We start from the raw sequence: 24,688 nt of genomic DNA on the forward strand, positions 1-24,688 counted from the left end.
ACAATGGCCAGACATTGTGACAGCATAGAGACCAAGCTTGCAACCTCTTCTGAGACAGACAGATACAATCTGCAATGTTAGGATGCCACCTGTGCTATCTAATGTATAACTGGGCAGACTAATAATAACAGAAGTCATCTAGGGACAATGCAGAGAACATTTCCTTTGGATCTCAATGCCATTAAATTCCAATGAAAAGATCTGGCATAATGAGCACAACAGTGTTCCAGCATTTGCTACACAAAAAATCATTAGTGATGATGCTCAACCAAGTAGGGTCCATGCTGTGACCATACCCCAAGGTAAACAGAAATCTATTCCGTAAGCCTCTGTTGGCTGAGGTTTCTGGAGTGAGATAGCAAGCAAACAGCGTTTGAACTTCATTAGCTTTTTACAGGGTGTGAGCTGTAAAAAGCTAATGAAGTCAGCCAGTGGGAAAGATAATGTTTAAACATCAGTTTGATCTCTACCATGGCAATTTGGTCCCTGAGATCAAAGAAACAATTTGCAATGTAGGTTATTACGGGGCCTAACAAAGCAGCATGATTTTTGTTCAGTCATGAAAGCAATTTTGTAAAAGAAGCAGTCTGTCCTTCTCAATCTCAGGCTGTGTAATTGACTGTCATTTAGTAGGTCATGTATCCATTGACTTCTTTAACTAGCAGCGAATCATAGTATCCAGAATAGCAAACCTTAAGAAGGTCAAACTTTCCAGCAAAAAAGCTACAAACAAATGGAGCCCTTGATCCTAATGCAGGGAAGTATCCCTGTTCAGGAAGGATTTACACGTTATTTTAAGTGTATCTTCAAGTGCCATTTAAGTCAGATTCAGTTTTCAACAATGTTTTACTGAAAATCCAAAAAGTATTGGGCTTTGAGGGAGTTGGTTTTTTGTTTGGGGGCAGGGGGAACGGAACTCACAAAATTGTGAGAAATTAAAGACATTTCCTGCAAGAAACAGTTGGTATTTTCCAACCAGTTATAATTATTAAAAGTTATTACCCATATGTAAGTTCACTGTGGATGTAGATCCAAAATCTTCTTGGCGAAGAAGATACGGCTCTGGAACTCAATGTCGTGCAAGATCAAGATGAACTTGTCTTTCGTTTCTTGAGAATGCAATGCAAGACTCCTGTTTACACTGACCTTCCCACAGTAATGGGGAAGTCTGTCTCTCTCCCCTGCCACCCCCAGTCCTAACTAGGACCATGCTGATACATAAAAAACACATTGTATTTGGCAAACGTACCATGGTTATTGGCATTATAGAGACAGGAGGACATCCTGGTCTCCCTTAAGCAGGGCCAGTGCAACAACCATTTAGGTGACCTAGGCGGCCGCCAAGGGTGCTCGGATTTGGGGGGCGGCATTTTCTTTGGCAGCGACCACGGCGGCCGGATTTTCGGCCGCCCTGGTCGCTGCCAGCATTTAGGCAGAGGGAGCTGGGGCAGGGGAGCACAGGGAGGGCCGCCTGCAGCAAGTAAGGTGGGGGGCGGCACGCAGGGGAACTCCCTGCCCCAGCTCACCCCTGCCCTGCCTCCTCCCCGAGCACGCCATGGCTGCTTCACGTCTCCCAGGCTTGCGGCGCCTAAGCCAATTAGCGATGCAAGCCTGCGAGGTGGGAGAAGTGAAGCAGCGATGGCATGCTTGGGGAGGAGGCAGAGCAGGGGTGAGCTGTTTAACTTCTCCCGCCTCGGCGCCAATCAGCTTAGGTGCCGCAAGCCTGGGAGGCAGGAGAAGTGAAGCAGCGACGGCGTGCTCGGAGGCGGAGCAGGAGTGAGCTGGGCGAGGGGGCGCCTCAGGGCAGAGGGTGGGGAGCTGCTGCAGGGGGGACGCCTCAGAGCGGACGGGTGGAGCTGCCGTGGAGGGACGGAGGGCTTAGGGCAGGGGCTCAGAGACGGGGGAGAGTGCAAGGTGGAAGTTTCACCTAGGGCGTGAAACATCCTTGCACCGGCCCTGCCCTTAAGTCAATCAGAGTTTTGCTGTTGACTTCACTGGAGCCAGGATTTCACCCTCAGAATCTAAACAAGCCTTAATTCAGAGCTAGATTTGACAGGAAGTGTTGAATTGCTCTTAAGAGTGCAGTTAGCCAATAAGCCAAAAGGAGGAAAAGCCACTATGCTAGTAAGTGTTGTCTGTCTGGAACAGACAGATTTTTATTTCCACAGACAAAGTTAAACGCTCATTCCAAATGCCCCTTACAGCCTTCAGCCTTCTTCTTCATTGCTTGTGTGAAGTTCAAAGGCAAGGGGCCAGATTCTTAGCAGCTGTAAACAAGTGAGAGGTCCCTGTAGTCAGACTTGCATTCAGTCCATCAGGTCTGAGTTGGGCACCAAGCAGTTCAGAATCCAGTCAAATATGGTCTCCATCAAACTGACATGTATCTATAAATACTGAACTAGCTAATGAGCCACTAGCTTTGGAAACCTTTGAAGACAACAAATCTAGATGGCCCATCACCGAAGGTAATTTGAAGGCCGTGGAGAGGACCATCGGTACATCCAATGGCTGCATCATTTTCATTGCACTGAACGCTCCCCTGAAGATAGTACTTCCACATTTAAAATCACAGTTCCAGCCTAACTGCTTTTCCAGTGCTACTTCTGGAGGTAAATGCTTTCTGGATTGGCTGGACTTGGAGTGTTCAACATATGACAGTGCCTACTACTATTTTTAAAAGTGCTGCTGATAGTTTATTAATTATACGAGCCTTTGGACACTCCTTGATGTTCACATGTGCCTGAATTTTTGAGAAGTTTTTTGGTTGAGCTCTAAAACTCAGCGGAAGTGTAAGAAATTAAACAGTATTCTATAGCTGATAACCTCAGAACCACAGTGATTGCCCATGCTATGCATTTGGGTATTCATCTTGTACTTTAATGACTTCATTAAAATGGAAGTTTTTAGGCTGCTATAAAAGATAGGCAGATGGGCAGAATGAATGGCAAAAATATGACAGACCTCCTGACCATCTGTTTAGGACCGTTATAGAGACCTGATTTTAAAGTTACACACATCTATGAGGTCTCTAGCAGATTTTTTGGGTTGCAGAAGGCTGTGCATTAGGCTGTGCCGAGTGCCATCCATACTACTGTCACTACAAACTGGTATTCTTTACATACAGTTCTGAGCAGATGCCTTTCTCAACCTGCTCTTAAACAAAGGCAGAAGTGCAGTGTTGGAGCTCATCCATTTCTTGTTACAAAAATGCTCGATACCTGTGCGTATGTAAGAGAGGAGTTAATATATATAGTGCCAGTAGATTGTGCTCATGAATATGTAGCATAGTTTCTGGGTTTGGGACGATCAGTAAAACTTGTTGTGTACTGCAAATAGCTTCCTCTAGCCGTTTTTAATGCTTCCTAGGGTTTGGCTTTATTAACAAAGATATTAACAATCAGAGGCGGCTCCAGGCACCAGCACGCCAAGCGCATGCTTGGGGCCGCAAGTCACGAGGGGGCACTCTGCCAGTCGCCGTGAGGGCGGCTGGCAGGTTGCCTTTGGCGGCATGCCTGCGGAGGGTCCACTGGTCCCACGGCTTCGGCTGACCTCCCGCAAGCAAGCCACCGAAGGCAGCCTGCCTGCCGTGCTTGGGGCGGCAAAATGCCTAGAGCCGCCCCTATTAACAATAACATAGTACAAAGTTCAGACCCAAGCATTCTTCAGCTAGGGTTCCTACTTCAGATTTCTCAACTCACACTCTGGAGCCTCTTTCCTCCAGTGCACCACTGCCTCCTCCCTTGTAGTCTGTTACACCAATCAGATACATGCTTCAGTGAGCAGGCAGAACCCACTTAAACCTTTCCAAGTAGGAACCGCACCTGCAAGCAAGATGGGTTGTTCCATGGAAAACTAATAAGCAAGAGAGATTGTAGCAGGAACTTGAAAGACCCTGCGAAGTATTATTGTCAGTTGTGCTTTAAAGTGTTTGGAAGCCTTAAGAATACGTACCCGGTACTTGCTAATCGCATTATCTATTCTTCATGGTGAGTTACCTGAACAAGTTTTCTGTTTTGATTTTCTATTAGAAAGAATAGATTTGAATTGCTTACATGAAAATGGATAGCCTATGAAATCATTCAGTAGCTTCTGTTCAACGCATTCTCTGTTCAGATCAGATGATAGGCTATCTATAATTACAGCTAACAAAAGTCACTTTAATGATGTGCAGGAGTTGAGAGGAATAATAATAGACTGAAGGAAGTGTGCACACTGTCCGCACGTGAGCTGCTATATCACACTTGGTGCCTGTCTTTGCATAAATAATTCTGTTTCAGAGCTGCCTCTTATGATTAAAACTTAATATGACATGCACACACAAAATGTTGAGCCCTGCTATCCTAAATATCAGATTATATCTAATTTGCTCTGAAGACTCTGCATCAAAAATAGATCAAAATTCTGTTGAACATCTTCCACCACTTTTACTTGTATCACTATGTGACTGGAGATATTTACTGGATACAATAATGGGGAAAATAAGATCAAGGTTATGTTGGTGTGTGACCTGCAATAAAATTGCTGAGTAGATTAGGATCAATTTCTGGAGACTATTGTGTTTTCTATACTGGTAACACAAAGGGTTCAGCTATTTCTGTTTGTGATTATGGTTTACAGTGGCTTTTTAAGTACCTGTCTCTTTTATAAGCCTAGAATGTTTGTATTGTACTGTTAAAACATAAGGTCCTTGTTATGCTGAAGAGACTGGTCATGTGATCTCAATGTGTTGGGGAATTTAAGTACTGTGCATATCTGTGGTCAATTTTATACTACAATAGCTAGGAATAATTTACACACATAAATATAGCTTTCATCATTCAAGAACTGTAGAACTTGGCCATATATTAGTGGGCTTGTCTAACTAGTTAGTGCACAGCAAGCCAGGATGTAAATCTACAACACACTCTTGTGCCACACCCTAAGTGGCCATATTGATCATGCTACCATACACTAAAATGTCCATAGTGTACTTAGGATAGCTCAATGAGACCTTTGAACAGCAGTATGTGTACTCAAGCTGGGAGTCACACCACTGGCTCATAGTGTAGACATAGCGTTAGTATGCAGCAGGCTAGCAGGTTGCACATTCGTACCCTGGCTTGCTGCATACTACATCGCTCTGTGGACGGGCCAGAGATGTGCTGAGGAGATGGATTTTTGATGTAGTTAAAGTTTCAGACGGGATTTGGGATTCAGGTTTCAGGCTGAATTTAGTTTATATCTTCAGGTTAGATAAATTTGATACCTTCCCGAGATGCCTGCTTAGAAATAGTCTAATATAGAAGAGAGAGAAACTATTAAAGTTAAGATGACAAAATTCTGGTCTGATCATGCAGTTGTTCTAGATGCAGTAGTTTCACTGTGTAATAATTTAAGTATCAACTGCAAAAGGGTTAATAAATGGTACATTCTTTTTCTATAGTTTCTTCAGAGCTGAGAGTACAGAACTTCATCATAGCAACTAGTGCAGTGTATCTGCAATTGGAAGTCTCTTAAATATAGACTTCTGCCAAAGGTCATTTTTTAATATTTTACCTTTTGCTGATACAGTCAAATCAATGCACATTGTAGCTGGCAATGGTGCACTTTTTTAAATGGTTTGTTTGGGGGTTGTTGGAGAAATGCAGCATTAATTCTTAATTTGATACAAACTCAATTACCAAGTGTATGTGTCATTCTGATTGGACAGGTGGTGGCACAGAGCAATAATTGCTTCAGCTCCACCAATTGTACAATGCATAGACATGAAGTGTTTTGTTCTAATATTCTCCAGTATGACAAATGTTAAGCTGTGTGATAGATCCAGGCCAGTTGGATACAGCAGAATAGCAGAAGGCAGATATACTGGCTACTTGATTAACAATTTTCTGTTCCCTGACTGACCAGAGCAGAGGCTGCTCCAGGCTAATGAGAACACCTGACTCTAATTAACCTGCAAAGAGTCAGGTGAGGCCATTCAGGTAATGTGACCACCTGACTCTAATTAAGGCCCTGCTGATACTATAAAAAGGGCTCACCCCAGTCAGACAGAGAAGAGCTGGGGTGAGGAAGTGCAGCTGAAGGGCTGGTTACTGAAGACACCCTCAGACCATCGTTAAAGGAACCCTAAGGTAAAGGTGAAGAAGGGAGAAGCAGGAGAGCTGTGAGGAAGTGGCCCAGGGAAATGTAGCAACTCTGGCAGTGAAAGGTTGGCTGCCAACAGCTGCTACCATTAGGGTCCCTGGGCCAGAACCTGGAGTAGAGGGCGGTCCCAGGTTCCCCACAGCCCACCACTACAGGAACATCTCCTGGGAAGGGAAGTCAGGCCCCTGTCAGGACAGGAAGCTGAACAGAGACTGTGGGAGTTCTCTCACCAACCTCCTTGCAGGTCTATGATGAAAAGGGCTCAGTAGACTGTAACCCTGGCCCTAGAGAGAGAAGGGCTATGTGGAGAGTCACAGTGAGCCACTGAGGCTGGCATAAACCGCCTAGAAGTGCAGGACCCACGGGAGCAAGGTCAGAGCTCTGCCACAGCTGATTATATTCCTTTCACAGTTACAGGGATAAAATACGCTGGACTTTGTATAGTGAGTTGCTGGTCCCAATCCAGTTCCTTCTGGACAGGTGGTTACATCAAATGGCCACCACAGATGGCTTTAATTTGGTAGTCTCGTCAGTAAGGCCAGGAGTTATATGGGCATTACTGTTGTTTACATGGCACCAGAAGAGATGCATAATATAAAATTCTCCAGCCCATAGATCATGCAGCTTAAGGTGGGGGGATAGAAGCAGGAAAGCATCACAAGAATGTATTATGTTGAGTATATTTAATATATTTTTCCTTTTCCCCCCTGCCAGCTCTATAAATGGCCCCTTCAAGTGAGGATTTGAGGCATACTGGTTTGGCATGAGTTGGCTGAATCCGATACTACAGTTGCCTATCCTGTACTTTTTTATAGATAAACAAAAGCCCTTTGTCATCCAGGTTTTCAATCTAGCATCTTTCAGGACCATTAAATAAAAATTAATAATCCCTGTCACATAACTCATGTCTCTGTTTTGGGCCTTACACTTCACCCAGAGCATGTGCCTGGCATAGCCTTTGCAACAAATCTCACTTGGCGAGGGACACGTCTGACTAAGAATAGGCATAGAGGCTCAGGCCTTAGACCCCACCTTTTGCCTTCTCTACTTTTCCTTGGAGGTTGAAGGGCTTTGCATCTTTCAGGGAGATCAGTGTGCGATACCAACCCGCTAGCACCCTTCTTAAAAAACAAGATTTGTTTTAAAAACAGAGAAAATCTGATTAAAAGAAGTGGTTTACATATCTGTATATTTGACTAAAGCCCAGGGAGGCAGGCTTTCCTTAGCTTAATTATAGCCAAGAGAAGAAAATCTCCATCTCTAGAAAGGGACATCTTCTGACCCTGCCACTGTTAAATCTAGAGAGCATTTCTCTCCCCCATCCACCCCACTTCCCCTCTGCTTAACAACCAGAATTGAGTACGTAATGGATTTTTATTTTTACTTTTTTTTGTTTCAGGAGCCAAACCAAAAGGTTGGTTTTTTGTTTTGTCTTTTGTTTTTTAAAATAAAGTTTAGTTCAAATCAGAACCAATGTTTCAAAAAATTTTTATTGAATTGAAAAACTCTAAAGTTCATTTAGAATCAAACAAAACATTTCAGTTGACTTGAAAAGAAGAAACTTTCTTCAATTTTTTTTTTCATTTTGATTCAAGAGATTATTTTAAATATTGGCCAAATTAAAAAATGAAATGCCATTTCTAAGTGCAGTCAAAATAAAATGTTTTGTCATTAAAAAAAATCATTTGAAGCTATTTGTGAAATTGAGCCTGAATTTGCAAATAATTTCAGAGACCCCCAAAATACTTTTTTTTGGGAAAATATCTACACTGCTACTCCGATATAACGTGTCCTGATATAACATGAATTCAGATATAATGCGGTAAAGCAGCGCTCGGGGGGTGGGGATTGCACACTCCGACAGATCAAAGCAAGGCCGATATAACGCGGTTTCACCTATAACGCAATAAAATTTTTTGGCTCTCAAGGACAGCGTGTTATCAGGGTAGAGGTGTATTTGCCAAAAAAGATTTCACTCAGCTCATTATCAAATTCAGGTGTTAGAGTTCATTAGCTGATCAAGGTTATGTCCCCCAGTTTCTTGTTTCCAAATCCAGCATTCCAAAAGTTACGTTGACTTCCACTTCCATAGACAATTCCTTGGCTAGTTAGAAGTGACTTTTGATTTATCTGCCTGGTGTTGAAACCAGGCTCCCTCTTGACCTGCTGTGGGTATTATGCTAGTTGCCATTTTCCTTGGGGAAGTTGGGAACGACTTTTCACCATATTGGCAGGGATGGGGTGGTTTTTGTCTCCCAGCAGCAGGTCTGGCTCTCAGTGGGGTGGAGTAGGATGTCACAACTTAGTATGTTAAATGTGTGGTGGATGTCTAGTGCAGGTACTCGGCATGGAAGGGATGTGGTCATCTGATGAAATAGATTGGAAAAAGGCTGTGAAGGAAGGCATCCCTTTGGGGAACTGAATAAGCAGGTTTTAGGGCTCCGACACCTTGTACAGTGGGGAGCTCATTCCCCCCCCACCCCCCGCCTTTTCCTGAGTCCCCTTCAAGGGAGCGGAGAAGAAGGGCTTGGGGATGCTATGTCTGGAACAGTGGGAAGTCTATTCTCCTCCTTCTATAGACCCCTTCACCTTCTGCAGTGAGCGGAATAGCTGGGACATGGTTGTGGATGACTAGTAAATGATTAAGGAAAGGATGATGACTTGCACTGTACAACTTGTCAGGTACCCCAGATAGTTTAAGTGAATCAAGTCGTGGCCCATTGCCTCCTGTCAGTCTTTCAGTGTGGTGAGCTGAAAAAGGCTACAGGCTGCTGGTTAAAAGTTAGGAGGGTCCCACCCCACTTTCCCTTTTTTTGTCAATTTTTTTTAAAGAAGAGTGATTAGATGTTGCATATAACATCTGTTTATGTGAACTGTAGGGGGGTTGAGTTACTCTAGTATATATTTCAGCCTGAATGTTATGGTTTGGCAAAGTAATAAGCAACTGAAAACAGGGTCTTATACTGGAAAGTGTCAGGCAACTTTAATTAAATGTGTTATTACCATTAATTCTGTATTCCCTATATAGTATTGCATTTATCCCCTTTTTATTGTTATAATATTGCTAAATCAAAAGGAACTGCACCATTATATAAGGGTGACAGTGAAGCGTGCTCCAACAGTGGTTTGGCAGTAAAGATAACTATGCAAATGTCTTCTCTGTTGGAAAATGGCTAGTATTTTATGAATTATAATCTATCTGGAGCTGTCGTTGGCACATATCTGATTTTTTTTAATTAGAATTTTATCCTTTTCTTTAAATTATTAACTGTACAAATCACCCATGTTTCCCTTTCAGTGAATATCATGATAGAACTAGTATTGTTTCCTTGTGAATTGCTTGGGAGATTACTTTCTATAAGCTAGACTCTCTCTTTTAATTAGTTCACTTCCTAACTTTTTTGATAAGGCTGTGGAAATATCCCTTCCCTCTGCTATAAAATCATTGTTTGAGAGAATCAAAACCACTTGCCTTTTCATCTTGCCTGTGATGGAGTGGATTCGGTTTGGAGGCCGCCTGCTGGAGGCCTCATGGCCCTGCATCACTCCACCCCAGAACAGAGCAGAGGAGAAGTCCTCCAGACAGCCTAGAGTGACTTCAGAGAAGCAACCAATTGGAGGGGCAGCTGAAGTGACCAATCAGGGGTCAGAAGGGACATATAAAAGGCAAGCAGCAGAGGAGAGAGTTCAGTTTCTGCCTGGAGCTCCAAGAAAATCAGGTGCCTGGTTGGCTGAGCAGCAGGATTGTGGACAGGTCATTGTGGGCAGGCTGAGCCCACAATCTGGCCTGCCCAGGCAGGGGCACTAAGATGGGACCCAGCTGGTTTGGTTGCAGATTGAGCCCAGGTAGGACTGCTGAAAGGTCACCAGAGATGAGCCTGAGTTGGGTTGTTGAAGGCAGGGTGTCGGGGAAGAATCCTTAGAGCTATGGCCCCATACCAAGGTTGGGTGGAAAACCCTGAGACTGTATACCCTGGAAGGGGGGACAGTGAATGCAGCTCAGCCCTGCTTCATAGACCACATTTGTAACAGTGAGAATCTTTTGCACTTACAGTGCACCTTCCTTCTTGGATGTGAAAGGATTAGTTTAGCTAGTAAATAAAACACGTATTATTGGCCCCATTTTACAGATGAGGAAATTAATGTATAAAGAAGCATAGATTCAGCCAGGGATTAGAGTCCAAGTCCTTGCATCTGAAGAAGTGGGTATTCACCCACGAAAGCTCATGCTCCAAAACGTCTGTTAGTCTATAAAGTGCCACAGGATTCTTTGCTGCCAGTCCCAGTCCAGGGAGTTCTCACAAGAGGTAGCACAGAGTACTGAAAAGGTGTACAGACCCCATGCTCCAATGTTTATGCAGGGGGATGCTCCCACTGAACTTGGAGTTTTACCTTCTTCATGAGGGCAGCATCAACCCTGATCACTAGACCTGGATTATGCTTTTTGGCTTGAGAAGTTACTTTGGCGTTAGACTGATTGTGAAGGGTCATTTTGTTTAAAGAACATTCCTTTTAGGGCGATTGCTGCTGCTGCTGTCTGACAATAGTAAAGCAAATTGATGGTTATGGCACTTCTTTGAGGGCAAAGGGAACAGGAAAGGTAATTGTTCTTAACTACTTAACATTGTGAACAATATTTCTGTGGCTGTAGAGATGAGCTGATCTAGTTAACCTGGCATCTCCTGGGTCTCTCTTGCTCACACACCATTTGTATACTACATTTCCTAAAGCAATCAGCCATTCTCTTCCTATTAAAGTGTGTGCAGTAATCTTAGCAGGTGGCAACCATAGAGCACATAGCTTTTTTCTCTAGCAGGCTACAGAGTGCTTCATCTCCTGATCCCATCTCAGCCCTGAGGGCATATACCTTCCACTCATGTCAGTATCTTTATTTTTCAGTATATTCACAAGCACAGTGAATGATTGATTCCTAGCTGTCATTTGAGAGGAATAAATGCAAATTGCTCTTGCTGGAGAGGGAAGCCATGTAAAAATGCCTCTCCTATTCTGCAAATGCAAACTGGAATGATTGCATGGAGTCTTCCCAGCTGCACACTACCTGCTTTTCAGGATGAATTCCATTGAAAAACTCTGAAGTCTGGCATAGCACAAAAATAAAAATCACAACCAATTGTGCAAGCATACCTACATTGCATGTATTTAACTGTGGAAAGGACCTGCCCGACATTTCCCATCGAGTAATTCTTTCATGCCTGTAGGCTTCTTCTCCCAAACTTTTTTCTCTGCTGGTGCCTCCCTGCTCATGCTGCTGGCAATGTGTTTTTTCTTTCTTTCTTTTTTTTCCCTGCAGCTTGTGTGCTCAGGATAACACATACTTTTTTCCTGGGGCTTGATCCAACACCTTTTAAAACCAGTGGGAGCTGAAGCAAGCCCCTTATTTCTGGCACCACAGGCCTGCAGAGTAAGATGGGGGTTACTTGATGAAAAGGTGGTATCCATGCATCTGGAGACCCTGACTCCATATTGCAGTGTCCAGAATCTGTTCTTCCTACTTTAGCTCCCCACAATGGCCTCCCTGTATCCTCAAGGAAACTGAGATGCCAAAAAGCTCATGAATTTATTACTACACCAGTGAAGTTTCCCTGCTTGAAAAGGACGATTGGAAGGGAAAGTTAAATGGCCCCCCGTAGTGTAGTGAAATTATGTCAAACTTGGTTCATTGTGTATTTACCATTTTTTTCCTTCCTGTATATGCCAAAAATGTCTAGAAAAGAGATAACTGATCTCATTTCAACATCACTAGTAAATTTCACTACACAAGACAAATCATTATATATTCTTTTCTCATTAATTCCTTAGGCAATAAATTTGTTTGGGAGATAATTGGAAACGCATCACCCGCCGCTCTTTTGTTGTGTATTTCAAAGGTCTGTGGGTGAAAGATTTATTTTTTTATTTGTTTCTCTGAAATTCACTCCATAGAGCATAGTTCAAAAAAAAATTATGTATTCTAGTATCTCCATGACCTGTATTTCTATGCTGGATAGAGAAGAGGTTACATAGTCACCATTATCAATTACTGGAGGAAGCTTACGTCTTTCTGGATGGATGAATGGCTGGCTAATAGCTGTTACATATTTGTCTTATGCTGAAAAATAATGAAGACTTTCATGATTCTTTTCCCCACCAGGAAATATACCATAGTAAACTTTTGAAACATACATTCTATCCTAAGCATGCATATTTTTAAAAAATAATTTGCTCCTTTTGTAACTATTTTTATAAAGGACAGTGCCAAGTTAAATAGGCCAAACATAACTTAATTTAAAAGTGGATTTGTTTTCCTCAGTGATCTAAGTGTTGCAATTTATTTTATGTTCTTTCTTTTACAGCTAATGTTTCATCCACTGAGTAATGGAAAAATCCTGCATACAGTCAGTTAATTGTGTGGGACATATTAACTAGTTAATATGAGCTATTGTAGCAAACAGTGCCTCATGGTGGCAAAGGCGTTTTGCTATCATCTAGATTTCTATACACTTAATTGGGAAAGCCACTTAATGGGGATGGTCCCCAGGGAACCAGTTTTTTTGAAAGCTTAATTGAGACCCGCTCAACAGGGATATGAGTGGCGAGTAAATGAAACACAGCCCTTCCTAATGAACTTCTCAATTACATATGCAAAGCTGTCTAAGGATTTAAGGCAGATTAAGACACCGCAGCGTACAGGTAGCTTTAAGTACTAATGCCTTTTAAAGGCTTATGGCATTTCAAGCACTTGTCACTTTAAGACCCACATTAAGTCACTTTAAGTGGCTCTTTGGATCACTGGGAAGATAGCTTAATTGGAAGGTTAGTCTTGTACTTCTTTTCTTATTGGAGCAAAGAGAACAATATCTGGACAACTTCCTTATAACATCTATATGGAAACTTGGCTCTCAAAGTAAGTTACTGTTAGTCCTATTTAAACAGGGTATAGATATGCGTATAATCGATCAGTGTGAACTTATTGAAAGAAGTATATCTAATGCTCAGTGTACTAGAAGGGAAGCCAAGACTCTTGGATTCTATTCTCTGCCTAGTCCCTCTGGGCCACTTGAGTGCAGCCACTTCACTGCCCACCAGCGTCAGTAAGGGAAACCCAATCTGGCTTTGTGTGAGCAAGTACAAGTGACAGCCGCTCTGTGCCTTGTCCTCATTGTACAGATGGGAAGATGAATAATATTTGCCTACTTCACAGGAGTTTAAGACTTAATTGCTATGAGTGTTCCTAGGATGAAAAGTTCTGTGAAAATCCTAGTTAAACAAATTTTGGTTTTAAATCACATTGGAATTATTTCTCTCTGCTACGGTTCTCACCAGGTAGGAAATATCTGGTAGAGATGTGTCCATTTTTATTTATTTTATTATGACAGTTTGATCTATTTGGGGGTAGGGCATTGTCATTGCTATCATAATTGCATTTTAAAATTAAACCCTTCTTGATCTTACCGCAACAGACTTGGGTATGTATACACATATCAGTGCCCTTCAAATGATACCCAAGACTTTATCCCTTAGTTTATTACCATATATGTTTGTCCAGAGATTCTTTGTACATTTATTCCTGAAACAAACTTTTTGTCCCATATGAAAAGATTGTGATTGTGAGTAAAACACAAGACCATAATAGTCACATCTCAAGCCTACTAACTAGTAGTGTTGGGGGGAAAGAACTTTAGTTCTGTGAAAATAATTCTGACAACATGAAAATTCTGTCCTCAATCAGGATGAAAAGCCAAAATCTGAAAAATTTGTCTTGGAACTGAAATCTCATAATATTTCATTTTGGAAACACTGGTTCTAAAATAAAATATGCTGTCAAGGATGCTCAGATACATGAAAAGTGACACAGTTCTGAATTCTATCTTTGTTTTGGTGGTGTTAGACGTCAAGGGCAAACCTCAGGATCAGGGTAGGTTTACTGTGTTGTTTTGTGCAGCACCTAGCACAGTGGGACTCTGATACATGATTTGGGCTCCTAGGAACTACTGGGATACAGATAATATGCAGGGTGTATGTGCTGTTGAGAGCAAGGAAGGTACAGCATTAGCTCCAGTGTGTTCCTGGAATATGCACTCTCGCATGAAAACAGGCATTTGAACCTATCCATTTGAATGAACAGTGGAGGTTCTTAAAAACTGGCTAATTGCCTTGGATAACTAAATATTTTCAGTTTTGACATTATTAACATAGGGAAATGCAAGGGATTAACTCCTAGAGAAGCTTACCTTAGTATCTCTTAAGTACAAGTGGTGAGCTCTTAAAGGTCACCTCTGTAGGCATAGAGTTCTGAGTGGGTATATATGGATGCTCTTTTTCTGTGTCTTCTAGAATTGTGCGCCTGTTGGGCCAATGCAATTAATCTCAATTTACTTCAGGGTAACGGAGATCAGAATCTGATCCAGCAGGACTGGCATGGCAAATCTGGCTCTAGAGAGTGCTGGGATACCATACGAAAAGAGGCCAATGTAAATTGGAGAACACTGATGGAATAAAAAGTGGTGGGCCTGGAAATAATCTCAGACACTGAGTGCTATAATAATTATGCAAAACATTAATGAATAACACCACAAAATAGGCTCAACCATGCTCGTTAGGCATACCTGGCATACATTTGTCATACCTGTCCAGTGCCTAGAGCCCTGGATATGATCCTTAATCAGTTTAAGATGGATAAAAACCAGGGATTGTAGATGAAGTGGGTATTCACCCTCGAAAGCTCATGCTCCAAAATGTCTGTTAGTCTATAAGGTGCCGCAGTCTTTGCTGCTTTTACAGGGATTGTAGAGTACAGATATGCTAAGACTTCATAAAGGTTTCTGGAAAGAATATATTGTTGGTTGTATGCCTCAGTCCATTTCTGTATGAGAGATACAATAATTTCAAGTCTTCTAATAAAATGTAAACTATGATTTAAAGACATGTAAATCATCGGGGGGGGGGCGGGGGGACTGGCGGGGAAGCATGAGCAAATGTTTCCTAGAGAAATCTGTCCCTACAATCTATTTCACTGCGTTACCTTTCTTGTAGATTCAAACATTGCCAATATTCCATTGTCACCCAGAATGCCCTAGGCACTTACAGCTGTGGAAAAGGCTTAGAGCTTTGCTTCCTTCCCAACAGATTCCCAGGATTGGATTTGGCCAAGAATTGAATTCAAGGCCTGATCCAGACCAATGGAAAGTCTCCTGTTGGAGTCAGTGAGCTTGGATTGGGCCCTTTCCAGACCTCTGGTGCCATTGTCGGCATCAATAATGCTGATACATCACAGACACCACTATGACTTGAATAAAGGAAGTAGCGTGTGCACTCTATTAGTCAAGAGTAACAGCCATGTAAACTAAGGGTCCAATCCTGCAGACACTTACCAAACGTAGGGCGAAATCTTTGCCCCATTGAAATCCAGTGGAAGTAGGGTGATCAGATGTCCCGATTTTAGGGGCTTTTTCTTATATAGGCACCTATTACCCCCACCCCCGTCCTGATTTTTTACACTTGCTGTCTGGTCACCCGAAGTGGAAGTTTGGCCATTGATTTAAATAGGGCCCCGATTTCTCCCTACAGAGTGCTTGCTACGATGAGTAGTCTAATTGGGATTTACAGTAGTGAGCACTATACTGACAGTATTTGCAGGATTGGGCTCTAAGGTATTACAGAGCCTTTTCAGTTTATCAGTCTACGTTGTCATCCACATGGTGGTCAACAGACTGTGGTAATTCATTGGGGGTGGGGAGAACAGCCCTCCTTTCTCCTTCTCCTCCATTTTTGGATACTTGTACCTTGAGAGCAGCAGAGATTTATGTGCTGGATTCTGATTGGAAAACTCAGTCCTTCTTCAGCTGACCTGTTGCACGTCTCATTCTGGTCTGTTTCAGGTGTGGCTGTGTGGTGGCAGTATGGAAGTGCTGCCGTGCTCCAGAGTCGCTCACATTGAACGCAAGAAGAAGCCCTACAACAATAACATTGGTTTCTACACCAAGCGGAATGCTCTGCGAGTGGCCGAAGTGTGGATGGACGATTACAAGTCTCATGTTTACATTGCATGGAACTTGCCACTGGAGGTACAGCTTTTCCTCAATTAATGTAGTCCTACGTCTTATTTTTTTTTAACATCTTAAATAAACAGTACATAGCTGTCTTTTTTGCATCATGATACTGATGGTGCAAATAAGCATAGCTCTATTGACTTTGATGGAGGATATTAGTGGAGGACATAGAAGTCTGTGGAGCTATGCCGATTAACACCAGCAGAGAGTTTGGCTTGTTTCTGAAGATTAAACACACAGTGTATTTGCCTCATGCTTCAATTCATATTTACTGTGTATTTATATCACTGACATTACCCAGCAAATTTAGTCTTTCTGTGGGATTAAAGACAGAAAACAATCAAATCTTTCTGCACAGGCAGTAAATGTCTTTTTAACACATTGTCTCATCTGGTGAATGTACATTGCATGCCTTGCTACACAGACCCACAGAAACAGGAACCATCGCTTCCATAGTAGCAACATCATTGTAAATTGTCCAACTTCTAGCCCAAGCTCATTCTGTTGAGAATGTATTCTACAAAAATTGTTGGAAAAACAATTTCTATTCCAAAGAATAGACTATTCTAGTCCAAGCCTTGAACACAGTGCTTTACAAACATAGGCTAAGCAGGGACTCTGCCCTGAAGACCTTAGTTTAGAGACAAATAGCATTTAGAAACCATGTTTACAGATGCCTTAGATACACAAACATCCAAGACAATGGAACAGCTATTCATGAAATGGGCTCCAGTTCCAACAGATATGTGTTTGTGTAGCTGCTCTAAATAGTACAATACATTGTGATAGCCTTGGTGGCTATGTTTACTTCACATAAATGCTTGAACATATGTGTCTGCCTATGTGGGCCAGTTTACAGGATTGGGGTCTCAGCTTGTAGTACTTCATGCCTCCAATAGCAGTTGTGTGTGAACATTAGCTAGGGCCTGATCCAACTCCCCACCGAAGTACAAAGGAAGACTATTGACTTGAGTGGCCGTGTCACTGGTGAACAGAGTTGTTTACCTATGCCCCTATTCAATTTTAGTTTCAAGGAGCCGCTCTGGATGTCCATATCCAGGCAAAACTCCTTTTGACTTCAACAGGAGCTTCTGCCTGCAGAGGGATTGCCAAATATATGTTTAGGCTTTATAGAGCACCTCCAAACTAAGATGAATTCCATTTAGTACAGCAGCCTGTGGTCCTGTTACAGTACAGTCTGCTTGTAAGAAAACACCATCCTTGAGGGATGAGCGTTTTGAGCGTGCTGCCATTGTAGTCTGAAGACAGATTATGTCTGTGGAGATTTACTGGCATTTGGACACGCAGTAACGTAGCCTTCGTTCTTTGTCAGAGAACAAAGGGTACCTCGGTGCGGTTGATTAGGTACTAATCTTCTGCAGGGGCTTCCTGATTTGACATGCTGGGGACTGCAGATGGTCCCTAATTAATATGCAGTTGTGAAACACATGAGCTGGGGCTAAAAGATCTGAGTGTTGTGGGTACTCCAAGTGCATGTTATGAAGAAGGAGAGTTGGCAGGAGTCTGACTTCTTACTGCTTTCTGGCTATTCTCAGACTGTATCTGCAATCATTCCTGTCTAACTTGGGATAGGGTTGTAAGCAAGTTGAGTGGGCTCAGACCCAAGCCATAGACCTTTCTGTGTAAGAGGCAAATGAATAAAAGTTTCTTTGGGGGGCCTGCTCTTGGGATGAGATGGTGGTTTTGTTTTTTTTTCTTTTTCTTTTGGAGTTTACCAGGGAGAGTAGAAAATTAGATCCCAAGCTTTGAGGGCAGTAGAGTTCTATGCGTAAAGAGCAGCTGGAATCTCCCTAGAAATGGTCTTTAAAGAGCAGCTGAGTCTTTTTCAAATGGTTCAGGAATTTTCTATGGGCATTATTAGTCACCTGTGAGGGTTTAATTTTAAAGTACACTTGTTCATATCCATTACAAAACCTCCTCAGTACAAACATGTATTGACTCCTTTTTGTTTTTATATAATATATGAAACATGTTTGCTTAGTGTAAAACACCATGCACTGAATATTTCAGTCTGACTGGTTTGTGGGCCTGGTTAGCACATCATCCCAGCTCACTTAATCCAGATTTTATATCTGGTCTTACCTGTCAAAGTTGAATCAAATTTATTTAAAATGCTCTTTTCTGAAAAGCAGAGTGAACAATTCATTAGAAGATCATTATAAATGTTGTCATGGAAAATTGCTTTCCTGACTGTATCTAATGAACTTTGAAAATACAAAAGTATAAAAGACACTTGTTTAAAGGAATAAGGATGGTTGTATCATGCTTCTAATTTCCCAGACCAAACTATTACTGAAGTTCTTGAAATAACTTAAGAAGTTAAAGATGGGAATAATCCGAGTAATTTTTCCTGGCCATTGTAGGATTGTTCACATTGGGATATATACAATAGCTTTGCTCTTTTTCAAATCCCCACAAGCAATGGGGCGTCCACTGTTTCTCATGGGAGACTATTACAAGTATAATACTTGAAATTGAATGGAGGTTTTCCTGAGGTTCAGCCTAAACTTGATTGTCTCCATAATTTTATTCTATTACTCTTGGTCATATTCTCCCATGATGCCCTGAGTTTTTTTTTTCTTTGTTTTACACCTTCCTAAACATCCTCACTCCTCAGCCATCTCTTAGTGAAGTTTAACAAATTTCATTCTTTTAGGAGGGACAGATTTTTAAATGTACAGTACCCACAACTTGGGCCAGATTTTCACAAGAGCTCAGCACTCAGTCCTTCCCACTTTAATAACCTATGGCCAGATTATCAGCACGTTGGTCACTGAGCTCTTTTGGAAAGATGGACTCTTACTTTGGTGCCTAAATAGGAACTGAGCTCTTCTGAACATTTTGGGCACTGATCCCTTCAGGAAATCCTCTGGCTTTAGGGACTGACCCAAAGCCCACTGACTAATCGTCTCTTAATCTTTCCTCAAAAGTCAGTTCTTCCGGCTTCCTAAATCTTACTTGTCGTCTCTGAATTCCTGCCCACTTCACATCAAGCTGAGTACTATTTCTTCCTGTTTGTTGTGGCTAGGAGATACTTGCCTTTCTGTTGACCTTCTTGGACAAAGTGTGTTTTGTGGGGTGTTTTTTTTTGTTTTTTTAAGAAATGGGGGGGGGTGTGGGTTTTGAAAATAGCATAGTCCACCTGTATGTAGAGCAGCTTCTGGAAATCTTCAAGCTGTTCGGCAACCCTATCAAAATGCAAGGAAATCCAATTCCTTTGTTAAATAACATGGCAAGAGTAAACTCTTACCTAAGCTGCCGAGTGTGTCCCTCTTTCTTTTTCAGAATCCAGGCATTGACATTGGGGACGTCTCGGAGAGAAAAGCATTAAGGAAAAGCTTAAAGTGTAAAAATTTCCAGTGGTACCTGGACCATGTTTACCCAGAAATGAGGAGATACAATAATACTATTGCCTATGGGGAGGTAATTAAGACAAAGCATGCTCTTAACACAGATTGATAAGTATTGTACTGTATAAAGGAATGACACATGAGCGTGCTAATGTGTACATAATCAGAAACACCTCTCAAGATGATCCTGAATAGCTGCATTTTAGAATCTGTTCACCATTCCCTGTAATGTTTTGAGCTTTTGGTTCATTCCCAGTTTTGGGGTCCTATACATACTCAAAAATTCAAATAGTTACCACAATATTGTGTATGGTGCCTGCTAACTCCATTGGAAAAGCCTGTGTGTGCCACTTGACCTAACTTTTGCTAGTTTGCAGGGGCCTGGACATATGTATTCTATAGGGTGTAATCCTTTGCCCCAAAGCCATACCATTGTGCCATGTGAAGAGACTGAATTCAATATTGACTGGCATTGGGACCACAGGAGAACTAGAAAAACAGCTATTCACAGTAATTAAGTAGTAATGATCCATTGCAATACATTTCCCATGGAATAGTGACTGCCTGGGCGGAGTTGCTGAAACAGCCCATGGATCCCAGCTGGTCATGGATCCCAGAACATGCCCCACACCAAGGTTATTGATGTCTTTTAAGCTGAAAATAGAGACAGGAATTTTTAATGTGTGATATAACTACAATTGGTGTCTATGGGGAGGTTCTGGAGAACAAATGACTGTACATATTAGCAAATCTCATTGCTTGATTTATCTCTCAACATTTCATTCACTTTATAGTATAAATGTTACACAATGTCTGTATTAGGCTCACTCTCCTTGAGCCTAAAAGATCTCTTTTCGGTTTCCTCAATTTTGTCCAGCCCAGTAGTATGTGTGTACATTTCCCATCTCTCAGTTACCCTCCTTCTCCTAAGTTCCTTAAAAAATGCCTGACTAATGGCAACACTGCACCAGTTTCACTCACAGCCACAGCTTGGATCAGCATTATGATTTAAAAGCCATACATACTCTGCAGTCTTGCCCACAAGAAGCACTGCATTGATCCCTATGCCCTCTTAGTCTTCCAAAAAGGGGTGTTGCCAGTGCTTGCTGCCAACTGCAACATGGGCACAAGAGCTGAGAGCTCTGACCATGTCTCCAAGATAGCTGACGGCGTCCTCTGGGCCCCTGAGCAAATGGGTTGGGACTTTTGCCTAGTCACTAGGCCTGTGTCCCATCCTGCTCTCTCATGGTAGCATGGAAAGGGTTTCTGATGCCCCCTTTCCCACATACTCCATCATTGCACCACATAAGACACTCTGAATTTTATTTCAGGGCTTCTAGAGAACTTCAGGATAAGGAATAAGGAGTGCTGCATTGACCCCCAAATCATACAGTGGAAGACTTGAAAACAACATCACCACCAGACATGCCTAATATCCTAAATACAGGGGCAACTGAAATCATTGCAATTGTCAGTAAACAATAGGTTTTTAATGGTGGCTATTGTATAAATACAAGTCATTATTAAAACTATCGTGTATGCAGCAGAAAAACCTGTTGCATATGATGTGGTAAAGCATCTTCTCTTTTCCATAACACTAAAGGCCAGGGACTTCACTGCAATCGTGCGTTACATTCTTCCCTCCAATAAGGGACAGACATGTAAATATGCAATGTTTGTTTCTATAGCTTCGTAACAACAAAGCGAAGGATGTATGCCTTGACCAGGGTCCGCAGGAGAACCACACAGCAATACTGTATCCATGCCACGGCTGGGGACCTCAGGTTAGGATTTATTTTCTGTTATACAGTGTGCACAAATAACAGAGAATCGGCCGAGATTGCTGCAAAGCATAATAAAGACATGCATTGGGGTCCGTTCATTTAGACTTTCAAATGACAAGACTGGTCGTCGTCTGAAAAATGAAGAGGGTGGGGGGGTATATTTTTTCCATTCTCTCAGAGCAGTTTTCCAAATTAAATTACCATAATCTTGAGAGAGCTGTGCATAAAATCTTAATTTAAAAATGACATGGATAAATAATGCTGAAAGCAAATAGCCAATCAGCAAAATAGAGCATGCACATGTAACACATTAAGACATTTTATTTTTCTGTTCATATGCCAGCAGGATAAAGAGACACATGGGAAAACAAAGCAAATGGTGGAGTGTGTGTGTGTGTGTGTGTGTGTTGTTTTTTTTCCCCCCGATGGCATAACTAGAACGTTCTTTCAACTAGGTGAGGACTTAAATGGAGCCTTACTAGATCGTAGCCTCTTACTTGTCCAAGAAAATATGGGCCAACCAAAAGGCTCTTTGAACCATTGTCTTAATTCAAATCACATTCTGGGCTAAAGATCATGGTGTGTTTTTGTGGTATTATGGCTCACCTTAGCCCGTGATATAATTTTATCTTTCAATACTTTAAGAAGAAATTCACTACACTTGAATGGTGCTGGCTGGACAGCCCTGGGAGTTGGAAATCCTATGTGTAGCCATAGAATAAGTACTGCATAAACAGTGCCAATGCATCCATCCAGGGGGGATGGATCCTGTGCTGTACTTCCAAGACCTACAAGCCTCCAAGGATAACTTGCCAAGGCTCCTTTGTCACTTTGCATCTTTCTCTTATTCTGGCCTGGGAGCCCAGTACTGTTCATATCTGCCAGGTAGTCATCACCTTTTCATTGATATCCCTCCTCAAAATGCCCTTCTTCCATGGAGATGAAGAGGGTCCAAAGCAAGTTCATGATACTTCTGGAAGTAGAAAAGCCATAATACAATAGGCCACTTGTTGTTGTTTTGTTTTTTTTCCTACCTGACCAAAAGCAGGAGACACCAGAAATCATGAAATTCCAGCCCAACCAAACCCAGGAAATATTGGAGCTGGTGCTCATGGGATCTGCAGCCCAATCTATATATGCACACCCAAGAGGTTTTTCAGATAATTTAGCTAAAGATCCAAGTTTTTGGGTGTGTATTCAACTTCAACCTCTGAAATGCTTGAGATTTACCCATCGTTGTAGGAGCATAATCAAGTGATAAGTGAGGTGGAAAGGATACAGATGGAGTGTTCCACAGTCAGTGGACTCAGAGAATGAATGCAACAGTAGATACAGGCTTCATCTGGAATTGGGAAGGCAACTCATCTTTCGTAGTTCTCTTTTCTTCTGTTGCTCCCGTTTTTACCTTACTATAAAATTTGTGCACAGCACTGAACAATCAGGTCAAACATTACTCACCCTTCCTCCTCTGGCTCAACATCTGAACTGAAGGGATTTCATCATTTGCCTTTTGGTAGAAAAACTTTTCCTGGATCATAAATATGCCAAGATCCACTCTAGGCATATTTAACATCCAGGTAGAGTTTTATTTATTAGAAGACAAGTCATCTGCCTTTGATTGGGGTTTTTTGGAGGGGAAGGACTGACTGTCATTCCAGAGGCTCTGCAAACTTTATTGCCTGGTCTACTATGTTGGTTTTGGATTTCCCTTGGTCTACTATGTTGGTTTTGGTTTTGGATTCCCTCTGTATTCCAGATGGACAGAATCATGTATATCGCCCTATACATGACAATGTCTTCTAATGGTAGATTTAAAAACAACAATCTAAAACCAGCTCTGCCCAAGCAAAGCACTAACTTCCACACAGTTCTCGCCTGGGGCAGAGGATGAGAAACAAAATTAGTCACACACGACACATTGATTAATGCACCACTGAAAAGCATTCCGATATGACAGTAATAAGGGGGTATATAAAATTATACAGAATAGAATCCGAGGTCCAAGGTGCCTTCATAAACTGCCACTGTTTGACAAGTTCACTCTACCTACAAAGTGAGCTCCCTATAAAGCCTTCATCTCAAAAGAAAAGTGCATAAGCATCTCACAAGGACTCAGGGTAAAGTCTTAATTCCTGGTCCCAGTTGTTCTGTAAGCCAACCTCTCCATGTTTTCTGGGGTCAGTGAGGTTCTCATTAGAAGTTGTGAGAAAGGAAGGCGCTAAGGTTTATTCTGCTGTTTCTTCTACCAGTGTTACATGTGAGAGCTCAGGGCTGCAATTGCATTCATTAAGATCAAAACTGTGAAATATAAAGACCATCACAGTAAGTGCTCACCAGATATTTACATATTAAAAAGCTTGCCTGAGGAAATCAATTTCTCACATACACCAGAAAGGCATGCAAGGGGGAAAAGGTCTCCTGCAAGACAGAAAGGTTCCTAAACTTGTTAGAGGTAATCAATTCATTGAAAAGATTGGCATCTAAAGCATTGGTTTTCTGGCTGAGCAAAAGGCTGTTCCAGCCCATTTAACTGATTCCAGCCATGCTCTGGCTCCACACTGTAGCTTTAGCGGTGGTAGGATAGACTACCAGAGATGTTTGTCAAACTCATGTTTGATAATTGTCTCTCCTCCTCTCTCTTGTGGTAACACTTGTATATATATAATCGAGCTCTTTGATCGTTTTTTTTTTCTATCTATCATAAAGCTCTTTACAAAGGAGGCGTCATTATTCTCATTTTGTGAAAGAGGAGATGAGTATGGTAGAGTTCAAGTTTACAGCAAGGCCCTAGTGTCAGGTAGACTTGATCCAGTGACTGGTAACTTGCCCAAAGACAGGGCCTGATATTGGCTTTCGTGGGGTGACCAGCAATGGCCTCGGCTGCTCAGCTCACCTTTCAGTGCACACAGTTCACCAGCACTATTCCCACTGAGATGGTACTCTAGTTAGGGCACTACCCTAGGATTTGAGGAGATGTGAGTTTAAGTCCCAGTACCAGGGCAGATTTCATATATGACCCTTGGGCAAATCACTTAGTCTCTCTCTGCCTCAGCTCCCCGTCTGTAAAATAGCAGCACTGATCTAACTCAAAGGGGTCTTGGGAGATACATATATTCATGGTTACGAGGCGATCAGACAGTATGACGAAAGGGGCTGTATAAATACACAAGAAAATGAATAAATAGAAGACTCCCTTGCTGTAAAGGCCCTGGGTAATTTCAGGGACTCCGATGTGTTCAGATACAAGTTGTTTTCCCTTGTGGCTTTCAGCTGGAAAATTTGAATGCCCTGTGCCAGAAATGCCCTAAGAGAGCCATCCACAAGGTATTTCCAGCCTGACCTTTGAAGATGCACAAGGGTA

At 42.0% G+C, this 24,688-nt stretch overlaps 1 protein-coding gene across 1 annotated transcript in view; it reads left to right on the top strand.

Moving 5' to 3' along the window:
• Positions 1-21,401, top strand: part of GALNT17 (polypeptide N-acetylgalactosaminyltransferase 17) — a 274,088-nt gene extending 252,687 nt beyond the window's left edge. Inside the window, exons 7-9 of the mRNA XM_050929492.1 lie at positions 16,002-16,187; positions 19,479-19,616; positions 21,232-21,401. Coding sequence (XP_050785449.1) covers positions 16,002-16,187; positions 19,479-19,616; positions 21,232-21,366 — 459 coding nt within the window. The 3' untranslated portion in view covers positions 21,367-21,401. The remainder of the gene's footprint in view (positions 1-16,001; positions 16,188-19,478; positions 19,617-21,231) is intronic.
• Positions 21,402-24,688: the final 3,287 nt, after the last annotated feature.

This window comes from Gopherus flavomarginatus, chromosome 19 (genome assembly GCF_025201925.1).
Source record: "Gopherus flavomarginatus isolate rGopFla2 chromosome 19, rGopFla2.mat.asm, whole genome shotgun sequence".
NCBI lineage: Eukaryota > Metazoa > Chordata > Testudines > Testudinidae > Gopherus > Gopherus flavomarginatus.